Source organism: Phascolarctos cinereus, unplaced genomic scaffold (genome assembly GCF_003287225.1).
Source record: "Phascolarctos cinereus isolate Bilbo 61053 unplaced genomic scaffold, phaCin_HiC Scaffold_4;HRSCAF=312, whole genome shotgun sequence".
Classification (NCBI taxonomy): Eukaryota; Metazoa; Chordata; class Mammalia; order Diprotodontia; family Phascolarctidae; genus Phascolarctos; species Phascolarctos cinereus.
The window spans coordinates 176730474-176747779 of record NW_027555847.1 but is presented as its reverse complement, the minus strand read 5'-3'; the positions used below and the strand labels follow the sequence as shown (position 1 = coordinate 176747779).

Here is a 17306-nt window from a genome sequence, read left to right as displayed (position 1 = left end):
GCCTAACACTGAATTTTATTGCAAGTACTTTCAAACACATCTACTGATAGTTGCTTTCTTTTTATCATTGGATATCATAAAATATGTGAATGACATGCCTTCAAACATACATCCAGTGAAATTGGGGCAAAGATCTAGTGAGATAAAGAAGAAAAGGATAGAGTTAGGCCTCTTCTTGCTGGGTTTGCGGTTGAGACATCATCATACAATCACTGTGCTGGGTGCAAGGGAGATAAAATGTCACGCACTCTACACTATTGAAAGGTTAAACAACTTTGGAGGCCACTGTTAGGAAGGAAACCAAGTTTCTACTAACTCCAAGTCCAGTGTTCTTTCCATTATACAGGGTGTCCCCAAAGTTTTAATTCAGTTTTAAGGTATTAAAGCTAACACTTAATAAATATAAGTTATTAAAACTTAAAACTGCAGTTAAGACTTTGGGGACACCCTATACTTTGTAAAGTACATTTTCAATTATTCTTGGTGTTATTGGGTGGGGTTTAGGAGAAGGTTGGTCCTGTGCTTAATAGTAATTTAAGGAAGTATTGAGGATTTGGCTTCAGAGAAGTATGGGGAAGGGTAAGTAGAATTTTGTGGTGACCTAATAAACAGTGCCCGTGTTTCTGATAGGGCAAGGAAAGAACGGAGTAAGTATTTATATAGTATCTACTATGTGCCAGGCATTGTGTTAGTGCTTTACAAATATTATCTCATTTGACAGTATCAAGTAACACATGCAGGGGTGTGCTCATAAATGTTTAACAACTGGCTCTCTGGGAAAAATGTGTGCATGACACATTTTTAATCTTAATCTGTATTATTACAATGTTCTCCATCACTTTCTTAAGTCTGAGCACCCAATAAAACAATAAATCGAGCCTTGACTTGTAGCATTTGCATACCCCTGCATTTATATACATACCAGGAACAATCAATCAACAAACTTATTACCCACTCACTAAGTGCTAGGAACTATGCTAAGGACTTCAGATACAAAGCAAGGCAAAAACAGTCCTTGTCCTATCATATCAATGATAAGCACATCATAAACACACAATATTGGAGAAGGCTGCATGGAAATAAATAGGCATTACAAGATACAGATAAAATAGATGGAAAGTGCATTGATTTTTGTTGTAGGTGGAAAAGTGAGAGGTTTGGGGCAATGCATTTCTTCTCTCTCTAGACTATCAGAGAACTATTCTTTGAAAGAACATAAGAACATTTTCAAGGAGGAGAAAAACAATGTGCAGAGGCAGAGGGCAGTCCTAACTTACTCAGAAGGCTGGGGGTGCATAAGAATGCCACACAGAGAAAGAAGCTAAAAAGTAGGACCTCTGAGTTAGACCCAAGGAACAGGCATGAGTTTACTCTTGCATAGGGGGAAACTGGCCCATTTCAGGTGGAAGCAGCATTTTGTGCTCCAAGGCATGATCCAGAGATGCTAGCAGGTAAGAAGGGATCCCTTAGGGCCAGAGGAAGAAAAGGAGAATCGTGCTTGGTGACTCTGTTTTGAAAAGTAAAGGGGTGGTTATTTATCAACCTGATACAAACAATAGAAAGGCATGTTGTCTCTTTGGGACATATATGGGGTTTGATGGTGAACATCCTAAGACTTGTCAAAACTATTAATTCATGTGGGAACAAATAGCACAACAGGTTAAAAAAAAAGCATTGCTAAGGATTATGGAATCCTGGTAAAAACCAGTAAACTGGTAAAAAGTCACAGGGGGTATTTTTCATGACTCTTGCCACCGGGAGACAGAGGATTCTGAAGAAAAAGGTGAATCTGATATGTAAAAATCTGGCTAAGAGGGCAAGTCTCAGTGTCTTAGAATTGGATTTATACTTTTGGATAGTGGCTTTTTAAAATAAATAGAATGATGAGATCTTGGCCAGGGATGGAACACAGCTAAGAAGGGACAGTAAGAATATATTTGCCTGCTTATAGTTTTACAAATATGATCATGAGGGCTTTCCAGTGGAAAGGGAGAGGGAAGGAGATAACTGTCAAGCTTGGTAGCATAAAAAGAAATATTTACAAACCAGAAAGAATAGCAGACTAGAGGACCAGTAATTAATGAGAGATAATATTCCAGACACACAAATGAAATTCATGGCTTCAGATGTCTACATAAAAATCCACAAAGTATGCGTAATAAACAGGATGAACTAGAGATCTTAATACAGGAGGGAAGTCAGATATCATAGGTATAAGACATATCTCATTAATATGATTCTAGAAGAATACATATTATGCAAAAGGAGCAGCATAGGTTAAAGAGGGAGTAAAGGATCATTTTACATTAGGAAGTTATATATATGTGAGAAGTACCGAAATAAGAAGTGGCAGAGTGTTTGGGTTATGATTAGTGGAAGAAGAAACAAAAGTGATGTCATCATAGTAGGCTACAAAGTACCTGGACAGAAGGAGAAAACTGACAAAGAATTTGGGAAATAGATCACAGTCTGGGATGGAGGCATAATGTTGTCATGATTGCAGGACCCTGACTATCTGGATGTCTGCTGGAGTATCCGCTAACAAAAAAAGAGAGTAGCTGAAAAATTTGTGATTTGCCATGATAATAACTTCATACTCTAGAGCCACAGAAGCAATAAGGTAATTGTTGCTCTGGATCTCATTCTCCCCATAAGCAAGAATAAGGCTGAAGAAATGAGGTAAACCTTGAGGGCAAGGGATAACGTCATTATAGAGTTCATGATGGAGGAAAGGAAAGGTGATTCTTGTTCAGTGTGTAGCCCAAATTTGGGTAAAGGTTCTGCAGAAGAAATGATAGTATTCAGAGGCCCAATATTCTGCAGAAGTCAGCCAAAGAGAGACAGGAAGCTCTCAGGAGCGAAATTCTAGAAATATAGGCAGATATTATTCTGATGAGGAAAGGTAGAGGGAACTGCCAATAGCACCCATAATTTAGAGCTGGAAAGGCCAGCTAGTCCAATACACTAATTTTTTTTCAAGATGTAGAAAATGAGACTAAAAAAGGTTAAGTAACTGACTCAAAGTCACACAGGTAGTAAACATTACAACCAGAATTTGAATCCATGTCTTCTAAATCCAAAGCACTTTTTCCATTGTAATATACTGCCTCCCACAAAGATACATATTTATCTGCACACAGAGAATGCATCAATCAACTTAGTTTTTTTTTTTAATGTAGAGAACAAGAAAGTATAGATGGGTAAATGAATGAGAATTAATTTTTAAAAGTATTGTGGTGTGGTTTATTTTCTTGAAAAGAAAAGTTTTAGAAAGGAATATTTACTTCAAATCTATGGCAAGAATAAAATATACATGTTTTACACTTTAAATGCATTTTCTCCCTTATGCTACCTTGGTCTCTGGGGAGAGCAGGCTCAGATTTAGCATAGTTTCTACATAGCAGTAGTCCCAGAAACTCATGTCCAAATGAAGCATAATTTCTGGATGAGTCCTTGTCTCAGCAACTGCTAGGATAGTTCTGGTTTTGTAAGAATGGCATTAGGAATACTAAAACCCAGAAGGAGCTGAGGTTGGCAATGAATATTACGGAAAACAAAGGAGGTGGTTTTTTTGTTTTGTTTTCTATATGTTGAGGGCAAGAGAAAGTTCAAAGAAGGTTTTATCTGACACTCGGAGTGGATGGGATGATTATAATTCAGAAAACTACATATTAACATTATGTTCTATCATATTTTTAATTTATTTTATTAAATACTTCACAAGTAATGCAGCCCATGGACCATGTGCTCAACACCTCTGCCTCAGGAGACTGAAAGAATGTTGGTATGTGATGCTGAGCATCTGTCAATGATCTTTGAAAGGCTGAAAGAACAGGAGTAGGGTAAATATCGCTCTCATTGGGACAGATTCTGCAACTTATAGACCAAGGTGCTTAACTGCTGGAAAAAATTAAAGAGATAGGCAATATTTAGAAAGGAAACCAATATCATGAAAAGCCAGGATGACTTCATGAAGAGCAGATCATACCAAAATAACGTAATTTCCTTTGTTGTTTGGAAGATCAAGAGGATGCTATAGACATAATAAAAGTGTTTTCCAATCCCTGTGAGGCAGGTAGTATTTGTATTATTGCCCCAATTTTATATGTAAGAAAACCAAGGCTTCGAGAGACTAAATCACTTGCCCAGTCATTCAGCTAGCTCTAGAGCTGAGATTTGAACACAGGTCTCTCTTGACTACAAGTACAGAGCAGTTATCTTGCATCTTATAGCATACTTAGATATAGTATGCTTATTTTAGGTTTTGAGATTTGTTATCTCTAGATTTTTATAAAATATCTAGATATTTCAGTAAGGTATTTGAAAGTCATGCTATACTTCTAAACAAGGTTCAGAGATACGGTTAGATGATTGTACAGTTAGGAGCATTTAGGAAATTGCTGAGTCAATCCAAAAAGCTATCATTAGTAGGCCAATATCAACTCAGAGAGAGGTCTCTATGGGAGTTCACCAAGGAGCCATACTTGGTTCTGTGCTGTTCAATATTTTTAGTCAGTGATTTTGACGAAAGCAGAGTTGGCCTGCTTATCCACTGATGATGTTAAGCTAGAAGGGACAGTTAACGTGTTGTGTGACAGAGTCCACATCCATAAAACATTCCTAAGGGTTAAAAAAAGCTGGGCCAAATCTAATAAAATTTAATTTAATTAGAATAAATGTAAAGTTTTACATCTGAATTAAAATATCAGCTTCGTACTTGTAATTTAGATAGGCGTGGCTAGCCAACAATTTCTGTGAAAAAAAGATGTGGGGATTTTGTTTTGTTTTGTTTTTTTTAATTGTGTGTTTTTATTTTTTAATTTTTTTTGGGTTCAGTTCAATTATGTCTGACTCTTTATGACCCTGTGGACCATAACACACCAACACTCTCCATGGGGCTTTCTCAACAAAGATTCTAGAGTGGTTTGCCATCTCCTTCACCAGTGGATTAAGGCAAACAGGTTAAGTGACTTACCCAGGGCCACACAACTAGTAAGTGTCTGAGGCTGGATTTGAACTCAGGTGCTCCTGACTCCAGGCCCAGGCACTCTATTCACTGAACCACCTCACTGCCCCTGGAGGTTTTAGTGGACTTCAAGTTCCATATAAGACAATATGACACAAAAGTCAAAAAAGCTAATGTTTCCTAGGTGGCATCAATAGAGGCAAAGTATTCTGAACAAGAGAAATAATAGTTCTGTTCTACTCTGCCTTAGTAAGACCATACCTGAAATACTATGGTCAGAAAACATTTTGGAAAGATATCTATCCCAAATGATCGAAACAAAATTGGTACTTTATAAGAGAAACTTATCACTTGAAAAATTCAACAGATATCAACAACAACAAATATCTTCTTCCTCAATTATTCCAGGTACATTAGGCATTATATTCCATAATACAAACAATTTACACATGCAGTTACAGATTACAACATTTTATACAACCTCTTTTTTTGTGAGTCATGTTTGAGGGACAGGTCATCACAAGCAAACACTGGATTATAACAGATGTAAACAAAGTAGTTTACTGATTGAAAACTTACCCACACACCGGGGTTCTATCCCATCCCACTGGGAATTGCCTTGACAAGTGAGTCTAGGACTTCCTTCCAGTCTGTAGCCCTCATTACAGGTTATCGAGCATACTGTCCTGTATAACGTTTCACCTGATGTACAACTGATTTCACCATTCTCAGGCTTGCGGAGTTGAGGACATGTCCGAACTACATAACAAGAAAAGAAATGGACTCTAGTTGAAATTTACATAACACATCTTAAAGAGATAACATGGTATTGATAATATTTTGGGAGATGATGGAAGGCTTTTTCAAACCTTGATTTCTTTCATACTTAAAAATGCTTGTAGCGCACTGATACATTATCAAGGAAGCCTAAGTGTTTCAGTAGTTTTCTGGATTATTTCATAGAATTCACACTATGTATCTGCAGGCAAGGTTATAGCTCATTTGAAGACCACTGAGGCTTTGACCCAGGGTGCAGACATCCATGCATGCCAATGGCAGTCTTTCTAGTCTACACCCTAAGTGCCTTCCTATGCTCTCTCAGCCTGTTGCAAAGACATCATTTTGAAACACAAATGATGGTAATCCATATTAAACTTAGTTGAATGTGCTTTCCCACCCTTTTTTGTTAATTCACTGAACATACTATAATTTCTATGGTTGCATTACGGTTTAGAAGAACTTAGGATTCAGCTTTGGGATCTTGTGAGTCAGAATTTTACAAGAAATTAAATAATGCTACAGCTGAAATGGAATAGGGCAAAACAAGAGAGACTGAGTCTTTTAAATCTACCATCTGTTTTAGTGTAGGCTCTTGGATGAGTTCCCCAAAGTGTTTGAAGTGAGTTAATTTTACCAAATGACTGGCAGTACTAATGGGGGAGACAATCCACCAGGCTCTTTCCAACTAGTGTCAAAATATGGAAAATCTGGCATCTTTCAATGATTTTCCCAGTAGTTATTACATAAATAACCGAGAAGCACATTCTGTAACGTGATGGGAAATGTGAAATAAGGAAACCATGTGTCTTTCCAAAATGCACAAGAATGCCAAATTCCTCAGGTCTTAATCACACAAATAATATCTGTGGGGGCCAAAATAATTCAGGCATAGGCTACACAGTATTATCCCAATCAGCTTAATTTCACAGTACAAGTCATTGCAGCCAAGTTTCGTTATCATATCCCCAACCCTGCAATAAGGACATAACCCAAGGAGTCCTTTAGAGCTACAGTTTATGATCCTAGGACCCTCAGATGACCTTATACCAGTCCAGATTTGTGCCTTATTATTCTTTCCTTTGCCTTTCTCTCTTTGCCCCAGAATAATCTAGGGATAAATTTTCATCATCCTCTGCCCTCATCAGCTGTCGTCTAGCCAAGCAGATCTCAACTTCTACCATTCAGTTCCAGGATTGTTTCTGCCCTTACAGTTTTCTCAAACACTCCAATCCCTGACCTGGTCAGTCTTTGGAGGCAGCTACTACTTCCCCATGGTCATGGAATCTAATTTTACATGTGGCTTTGCTTCCTGAAGCTTCAGCTACATAGATCATTTCTTCTCCTGTAAAACTAACATTTTCTCCTTACCTTATATCCCCTACATACACACATTTGGCTTAGGTCATGTTTTGTGGAACCATTTAACTAGGGCATTCAATAAGGTAAGCCTTCACATTCAATTCAGGGAAAAATTCATCATTAGAAGCAATACCATACAATTATTAAGCTCCTACTGTTTGCATAGAATTGTACCAGGCAATATATATGTTTTTTTTCAAAAATCAAACATGTATTTATTAAACATCTTCTATGTGCTTGTGCTAGGCATGGGGGATACAAAAAGTGAGATGATACTTGACCTCAGGGATTCTACCTGCAGAGTATAACATATTCACAGTTGAATAAATATTGGATATGTACCCCTCAAAATCACAAACAAGAGGACATTTAATCAACCCTCCCCAAATCATACTGGTATGTGGATATAGTGGGGTGGGACAAGAATCTAGGGACTTACACTACAGTCAAGAAACACTTTTATAAGTACACCAATGGGGAAAGTGGGTGAGTGTGTGTGTGTGATGGGGGAGAGAGAGAGAGAGAGAGAGAGAGAGAGAGAGAGAGAGAGAGAGAGAGGGAGAGGGAGAGGATAGAAACAGGGACCAGGGACAGGGATGGAGATAGATGGAGATAAGGATAGGGATAGAACTAGAGATATCTCCCAACATGTGAATACATTACCTTCTGTTCCATGGCTACAGCTTGCACCCCTAATCCCAGGCAACTAGGTCACAAATCCTTAAGAGTGTTCACACAAGCAGAGCCAAATGAATGAGTGTGGGCCAAATGGCTCAAAATTTTAGCACCAGAGAAAAAAACAATGCAAAGGATATGTCCTCTTGTTGACACCATCACTAGTGTCATTAATAAAATTAATAAAAGAGAACCCATTTCTCACATCTCATCTCTTTAGTAGAGGGGGCAATAATCAATCACCAAGCATTCAGTAAGTGCCTACTAGGTGTCAGACACTAGATGCAGGAGATACAAGGACAAAAAAGAACCAGACTGACCCTTCCCTCAAGGAGCTTCCTTCAAATCCCAGCAAAAATTCTACCTTTCCCGATCCTCCTTAATGCTAATGCCTTCCTTCTTTTGATTATTTACTCTTTATCCCATATATAACTTGTTTGTACATAGTTATTTCCATGTTGTCTCCCTCATTAGAATGTGAGCTCCTTGAGGAAGGCACTATCTTTTGCCTTTCTTTATATCACCAGTGTTTAATATATAGGTACATATTAGGTGCTTAATAAACATTTTTGACTGATTGACCTCTCTATTTATTATTAATGTTTAGGGGTATGTATTTGTCTACTAGGTGCATATAACCCATGAGTTTTAATATATTTAAATAAGCTAGCTTTACTATAATCTATAAATCTGTTTTAGCCTACTGAGCCCCTCTAGGAATTATGCTTTCTTTTATGTATTTACTAATTCTCAGAGTTCTTAAGTTATAATCCTTAGGATTATTCCTTGGTTTTCTATAACCTTTAATTTATTTCCAGTGGAGTTTCTTTCAATTTTTCTTACATGCAAACATATCTTAACATGCAAGTGCAGCAGAGAAAAATTCCCGTTAGGCATATTTTTCCCTATGTTTTCCAGGGCATAATCTTTTTTGGAATTATATTTCCTTCTTAGACTCATGAGAGTAACTTAAATGTGAAGAAATGCAGACCCTCTTATTGGAAAAAATGTCTGAGGGATTGTTTATCCTAGTTTGCCAAGTGAACTCACTCCTTCTAATTAAAAACTTCCTATCCTCCCTCCTACTGTGACATTACATTAGGGATAATTATTAAGTCTTCCAGTTGAGATAAAAAACTCAACCTCATAAGTGTAAGATAGAGAGGTATGGCTAGACAGCAGTGTTTAAAAAAAAAATCAACCAGTAGTCTAAGGAATCAATAGAATTGCATGGTGTTTTAATGATCAACAGTCTTTAAATCAATGAGAGCAAGCAACGATCAATAAGAAAGTTTACTTGGTGATTTTCATACCTCGGCAGAAACTTTCTGAACCAGACCACAAACCAGTGGGTTGACAGAGGCGAATGCTGCTTCCCACTAATTCAAATCCAGTATAACAACGGATTCCACAGGCTGCATTAAAATGGTTGTTGCAGATGTTCTGAATAAAGTAGCCGTTTTCAGGAGGTTTCAGGGTAGGGCAGTGGACCACTAATGGTTAAGTTGAACAAAAACAATTTTTTAAAAGGTTAAACTTAGCATTTCACTACAGCAATGTTCCATACCAAGTACAGAATGAATATGGCCTGTTGATCGGAATTCACACAGACACTAGATTTCTTTTCTTCCATATTACAGAGGAATACACTAAGGCAAAGTGGCTTGTTTCAGGTCACACAGCTATTAAGGGATAGAACAAGTATTTGACCACAAATCTTCTGACTCTAAACCCAGTCTTCTGTAGGCTGTATCTTAATAGACAAGTCTACCAAAGAAGATTCAATTAACAGTAATCATGCCTCAGTTGGATCCCATGGGCCAGAACAGTGAATTGGCACAAACCTGTCTTGTACAGTGTCTTGTCCACAGGTGCTCAGTAAGGCATAACACCGGATTTGGAAATAGGAAACCCTGCTCTGAGTTCCATCTCTGACATTTGCTAATGGTGTAGCTTTAGGAAAGCCACTTAAACTTGCTGTCAGTTTTCTCCTTTTTTAAAATGGGGGAGATAATCATAATTACCTAACTCACAGGGCTGCTATAAGCAAAGTGCTTAGTAAAAAAATCAATGTAAATAATTATGATGATTTGAACCTCAACTGAAATTCTAATCCGGAGGATGAGAGAATTAATGAACCAAATTTTGAATAGCACTAATGTGGTGACAGCTGAGTATGAGCTCTTATGGGTACTGGCATTATGACCTTTCCCCCTTATTATCATTTCATATTTGTCCCAGGCTACACTGATAATTCTATCTCTGGTGAAGAAAGCCCTATAGACTCCCAGATCCCTTTACTCCCCAATACTCCCTATCCAGAAATCAAAGAGAATTATGCATGAGTAAGTATAAGTCATGACTCAAAAAAAATTGGATTTTTTCCTCCGTGAGAAAAGCAAAATTGCTATATTTTTTAACTTTTTATTTTAGTGTAGGGAACTAACCTTCACATGTGTGGCCTGCTGCCTGATATCCTTCCTTGCAGACACAGTCCTCTGGGGAAGTACTTCCAGGTGGGGATGTGTGGTTTTCATCTGGACATGGGACACAAGTGGTGATTCCTCCTGGTGAGCCTTCAGGCTTATATGTCCCCGATGGGCAAGCTGGGAGATAAGAAGCAAAGAACATGTCTTTCACAGTGGTGTCTAGTATTTCATTTGAGGCTTAGCAAGTTGTTAAAACAGAACTGAAAAGAAAATAATGCTAAAAGCAGACCCTGACAATGAAAAAAGAATACAACCCAAGCAAGAAAATGATTCACAAACATTTCTTAAAGCTCCTACTATGCACAGGGAACTGTGTTAGATGTTGGGATACAATTAACAATTATAGCTAATATTTGTAAACCACCTTAAGGTTTGTAAAGCACTTTACATATATTATCTCATTTTATCCACATAACAGCTTTGTTGTTGTTCAGTTGTTTTCAGTGGTGTCCAACTCTTCATGACTCCATTTGGGGTTTTCTTGGCAAAGATATTGGAGTGATTTGCCACTTTCTTCTCCAGATCATTTTATACATGAGGAACTGAGGCAAACAGGATTAAATGACTTGTCCAGGGTCATACAGCTAGTAAGTATCTGAAGCCAGATTTGAACTCATGAAGATGAGTCTTCCTGATTCCAAGCCCAGTTCTCTCTCCACTGTGTCACCTAGCTGCCCCTCACATTAGGGATAAATATTAAGTCTTCCACTTTGGATCTTAAAAAATCAACTTCATAAAGTGTAAGATGGAGAGGTATGGCTTAGACAGCAGTTTGTCTGAAAAAAAAAATCTAGGTATTTTAGAGGACACCAAGCTCCATATGACTCAACTAGGTGATAAGAACCAAAGAAACTAATGCAGTCTTACACTGCCCTGAGAAGCACAGCTTCCAGTAATAAAGTGATAATCTCAATGCACTCTGCCCTGGTTAAACTGCATCTGGAGGAATGTGATAGACTACTTATGTGTCATCATAACACTTCACTTTTTAAAGCACCTTCTATGTGACATGCAATGTGTTAAACACTGGCAAAATAAGGCTAAAACCAGTCCATGCCTTCAAATGAGGGCCCATTGCAGAGAAACAGAAGTAATCAAAGGGATGGAAATTGGTTCCAGGAAGAAAGGTTAAAGGAACTCGGATTCTATTTAGTCTAAAGAGAACTGGTTGAGTGTGTCCTGATTACCATAGCAATTAATTAATTCCATCTCCACCTTTACTCTAATCTCTAATGAAGAATGAGGTAGCTCTTCTCATCAATGGCAATTCATCAATCTCATTTCCTCCAACCTTTTTTTGATCATTTCCCCCATTTCCATTCATCCCTCACTCCTGATCTTCAGTCTCTATCTACTGGCTTCTTCTGCCTACAATCATTTTTGAGTTTTCCTTATACTTAAACAAACAAACAAAAAAAAAAGCCAAAACAAAATGAAACCAAAAAATCCCAATTAGGATATAGAGAGATGATACCTAAAATTAAATCAATCTCTGTCTCTGTGTCTCTCCTTGCCCCCCTCCTTCTATCCATCTGTCTGTCTCCTCTTTTTCACACCCAAATTTCTTTAAAAAAGAAAAGAAAAAAAGAAAAGCTTTCTACACTCATTGCCTTCACTTCACCTCCTCTCACTCGTCAATCCTTTGCAATCTGGTTTCTGATTTCATCACTTAACAGAAACAACTCTCTCCAAAATTACCAATGACATCTTAGTTGTCAGTCTGATGGCCCTTTTTCAATCATCATCTATTTCAAGCTCTGAACCATTTGATGATGATTACCATTTTCTCCTCCTAGATATCTTTTCCTCTCTGACTTTTCATGACACAGCTCTCCCTCTTGGTTGTCCTCCTATTTCTCTGCCTGATCCTTCTTATTCTCTTTTGCTTGTCATTATTCATATAATAACTCAACCATGGGTGTTTCTCAAAGCTGTGCCCTGGTGCATCAATTCTCTCTCTACAATCACTCCAGGATCTCAACTCCCACGGGCTTAATTATCACATCTATCAGATAACCTCCCAAATATAGGTACCAGAACTATTCTCTCTCCTAAGCTGTACTAGCACATGTCTGGCATCAAAAGATCTGGGGTCAAATTCTACCACTGACACATGCTATCTATGTGACCTTGATCTCATTAAACTCATTCTGTCTCACTTTCCTCAATTCTAAAATGAGGGGGTTAGATTAGATGGCTTCAGAGATCCCTTCCAACTCTAAATCTATGATTATCTGATCTCCAAATGCTAGATGATTCATAGGCATCTCAAACTTAACATTGATTGAATTCATTATCTTCCTCTCAAACATACTCCTCTTTCCAATTTCCCTATTTCTGTTGAGTATACCATCATCCCTTCACAGTCACTCAGGTTCATACTCTTGGTATTATCTTTACCTCTTCATCCTCCTTCACTTCACACATCTAGTCATTCTAGTCTTGTCATTTCTGCCCCAATATCTCTTGAATTCTTTCCCTTCTCCCTACTTACACAGCCTTCATAATCTTCATGACCTCCTGCCTGTATTACTGCAGTTGCCTCCTAACTGATCTCTCTGCATAAAATCAGTCCCTTCTCCAATCCCATGACATGATTTTGGCTCAACATAGTGGCTAAGAACATTTTCATACAGTGTAAGTCTGATCATGTCACTTATGTAGTTAATAAATTCCAAATTATTATTGCCTCTAGGATCAAATATAAGTTCTTCTCTTTAAAATCTCTCACAACCTGGTCTAAACCTATAGTGGTGTGAGGTTACTTGGGGTGAGTAATAATTTTGATGTGGTTTCATTTTATGATAACAATTGCCATGTGTGCTTTTACTGGTGCTAGTCTACAACTAACTGCCCTTGACCTTCTTTAGTTCTCTGACATCTGGGTCATAATGATGTGTTTTAATTTTCTCTTATATGTATGTTTAATTCTATGGTTTTTAAGAATGGATAATATGCCAAGAAATGGTACAAAGGTGTAGTTCGTAGAGGGCTCACTTCATTGACTGATAGAGATATTGCAGTGGCTGTTGGTGTGGGAAAGTGTTTTAAAGACCATTCCAGTCTATGATGAAAAAGCACCAGTTATACCAAAATATAAAGAAAGTGCAGCTGAAAATGAAAAAGCAGCAAGCACTGACAAACTATTGTTGTAAAAACTCATCCTAGAAACATAAGCAAAGACCTTTAAAGGCACCTGGCAGCTAGAAGGGTTGTTGATGCTTTCTCTACAGTGTGGCATAGGCTTCTTAAAGTCAGAAGAACAGCAACAGGACCAATTATTAAAATGGCTGCAACCTTTGCTATAAAGAAAAAAAAATTGTTATACATAAGAAAATACAAGGGCTGGAGTTCTGAAGATTGAAAAAAGGTCGTGTTTATTGATGGAACCAAATTTTTTTCTCCAACACTCTACTTCTTGTCAGAAAAAGCACAGGTAAGACTTTAAGTTCTGAGCATCTTCATTAGACTTTAAAATATCCACCAAAAAATGTTTTGAGGATTTTTATTTCAAGTGGGTTTAGAAACTTTTTCACCACTGAAGAAATGCACATTCCTATTAGCGTATTGATATGCCAAGAAGCAAAATTGCTCCACAATTGCAGAAATTCCCAAATGGAAATGAAATATTATAACATGACATTGTACTAGGCCACATTTCATAAGAAGCTGAAAAATATATCCATAAAATGGAGGCAAAAATGATTTGACAGCCTAGGAACTCACTTGATTTAAATTCCATTGAAAACCTATAGGCTTTAATGAAGGCAAGAATTAGAAAAATAGACTATTTATCAAAGGATAAAGCTCTAACGTGGCAAGTGTGATTTTTATGAAGGAGAATTAAAGAATTAAGTCTTTGTAGCAAGTTTTTTTCTGATAGATCTTATTTCTAAGATATGATCATAATCATTTATATGCCTACTATGTACCCAGCACATCTTTTACACATATTATCTTTTAATTATCACAACAAACCTGAATGGTAAGTGCCGCTATTATCCTCATGTTTTAGATGAGGAAACTGAAGCAAACAAAGATTAAGTGACTTACCCAAGGTCACACAGCTAGTAAATGGATGAGGCTGGATTTCAACTTAGGTTTTCCTAACTCCAGGAACAGCACTTTAACCACTGCGCCACTCAATTGCTTCAATATAAAGAACTGATTCAATTTTATAAGAAAAACAGCCACTTCCTAATAGATAAATCATCTAAAGAGATGAACAGATAGTTCTCAAAGGAAGAAACCCAGACTATTTATAGCAATATGAAAAAACGCTCCAAATCACTACTAATTAGGGAAATGCAAATTAAAGCAATTCTGAGATTCCATCTCCTACCCTTCCAAATGGCAAAAATAAGAAAAATGATAAATGTTGGAGAGGCTAGGTGAAAACAAGCACATGCCGGTAGACTTGTAAATGGGTACAACCATTACATAAAGTAATCTGGAATTATACTCAAAAAGTTACTAAACAGTATATATCTTTTGACCCAGCTGCGTCCTCCAACCCAGCTGTTCCACTGCTTAGACCTACACCCGAAAGAGATCAAAGCGAGAAGAAAAAGTCCTTTACATACAAAAATATTTATATGGTTCTTTTTTTGTGTGATGGCAAAAGAACTGGAAATTAAGGGAATGTCCATCAATTGAAGAATGGCTGAATAAGTTGTGGTATAGGAATGTGATGGAGTATTATTGTATTGTAAGAAATGAGGAAGAGTGGGGAAGGTAGGTAGCACAGTAGATACAGCACCGGCCCTGAAGTCAGGAGGACCAGAATTCAAATCTGGCCTCAGACCAAATACTTGACACTTACTAGCTGTGTGACCCTGGGCAAGTCACTTAACCCCAATTGCCTAAAATAAAAGAAATGAGGAAGAGAAAAGTACACAGAACAGCAATTTACACAACACTAATATAAAAATGAACAATTTTAAAGACTTTTATAAACTGATGAAGAATGAAATAAGCACAACAGGAGAATAATTTCTATAATAATGATTCTGAAAAGTAAACAATTTTGAAAGCTAAAATAATTATGATCAATATAATGACTTTTCACTACTATAGAGTAATGATGAAACATGCTATCCCTAACAGAAAGGTGTTAGACTTAGGGTACAGAATGAAACATACATACATATATATCAAACATATACAGAATTATGTATATATGGATATGTATGTGTGTATATATATATTTGCATACAGCCATCAAGAGAATATCTTTTGCTTGACTATTAATATTTGTCATAAGAAATTTTCTTTTCTTTTCCAGTGGAGTAAGGAGTGGGAGGTGGAAAAAACAGATTTCAGTTAATTTTTTTTAATAGAGAGGTGAGGATATGCTATAATTATAAAATGTTCTATGTACTTTTAGATGAGATCACTGAATCCTTAGATTTACTTAATTGTTTTCATGTATTATAAGAGATGTCTCACAAAGTGGGACTAATCAGTAAATGTTTGCTGTTTAAAAACAAAATGCATCAATAAAAGTTTAAAGAATGCATGTCAATGCTTATAAACTCAATTGTAAATCATGTAAAACAGGTTATTGCAGCAAAAGGAAAATATCTGGAAGGTGACTAATCTCCTCCATTTTATGTTGATTTTTATTACCTTCCATTTCAGTGGGTGACATTAATCTGATCTTATCCATCAATTCTGGAGTTATACTCTGTTGGGGGTTTGATGTACCAATTATAATTCTCAAGTTATTTTCTCCAAAACATTGTCCTTAACTGAATTTTGTTAAAAAGTCACAAATTAGTAGATTTCCATTTCTTTGTGAATTTCATGATTTTTTTTAACACTTTCTTTCAAGTAAGTATTAAAGAGAAAGTAGATCCTGGCCCCATTGTCACTAAGTTTGGCTTATTATTGTTATTTTTTCAATTACCAGGCAGGATGCAAAATGCTGTAGTCAAAAAGTTTTACTTTCAATCTGTAATTGTTATTTCCCCAATTTCTTTGTTTAAAATTTGAATCTAGTGAAGGCAATGCTAATAACGCCTCAGAAAAACTTCAATAGCATGACAGCGCACAGCTAACAAAAAAGAGCGTCTGGCTGGTAGAGAAACACATTTGATTATCCCATCTTTATTTTCAGAGTTTCTCCCTGAAAAAATTTTTAAGTGATTTTTTTTAATGCATCTTTAGCTCATGTGTTAGATCTCAGAGTATAAGATAGTAAACAAAGGTTACATTTTTCTTTCACTCCCTCCACCTCTCCCCATTAATCCTCCATATCTACCTATTGAAATGCTTCTCTTCAAGGCCCAACTATTCTCTCTATGGACTCTTCTCTGAGTCTTCCCGGCTAAAAGTAATCTCTTCCTCCTCCAATCTCCTATACTCTGTACGTCTCCTCAGCATTATCATGTTCTATTTTGCATTACACTGGGCCTCAGTTTACTCATTTGTTAACTAAGGGGGTTGCACTGATGACAGCTACAGCCTTTTCCAGGTCTAGATTTATGCTCCTATTCTCCCTGATCATTTGTGTACATTTTTTTATCTCCCCTCAGATGGTAAGGACCTCGAGAGCAACAATCTCATCTTAAATCAATCACCAACAATTATTCAGTAGCTATTAGTCACTGTGCTGGGCACTGAGGATTCAAAGAACAATCTTACTCATCTTTTTATTCTGGATAGCCTTGAACATAAGAGCCAGCTAATGAACAGAAATAGAAATCTTGACTGTTTGAAGAGTGCATGGGCAGAACCTGCCTACCGACTTCCTCATTTTAAAACAGCTCCTCTAGGATGAACCAGTAATTTCAGGGTATTGCTGCCCCACAAATCTTTAGAGTAATAAGGGGTTTGGAAAATTGTGGGATGTTGTTGTCAGGGCTGTTGTTTGTGAAATTGATAATGACAATGATGGAAAACAGGTGAAGAGTACACCTGAAAAACATCGTACAATTCTAACAAGAAGTGTGAGCAGAATCCTGGACAGCTAACAAATCATTTTTTCCTGCTCCACGACTAAGCAAAGCTCAAAAAGGTTGTGGTTTGAACAAAAA

At 37.0% G+C, this 17306-nt stretch overlaps 1 protein-coding gene across 1 annotated transcript in view; it reads right to left on the bottom strand.

Moving 5' to 3' along the window:
• The window catches only part of SVEP1 (sushi, von Willebrand factor type A, EGF and pentraxin domain containing 1), a 317149-nt gene that overhangs the window by 171536 nt on the left and 128307 nt on the right, over positions 1–17306 (bottom strand). The window contains 3 exon segments of the mRNA XM_021001765.2: positions 5546–5725; positions 9094–9273; positions 10228–10386. Of these exon segments, the coding sequence (XP_020857424.1) occupies positions 5546–5725; positions 9094–9273; positions 10228–10386 (519 nt within the window).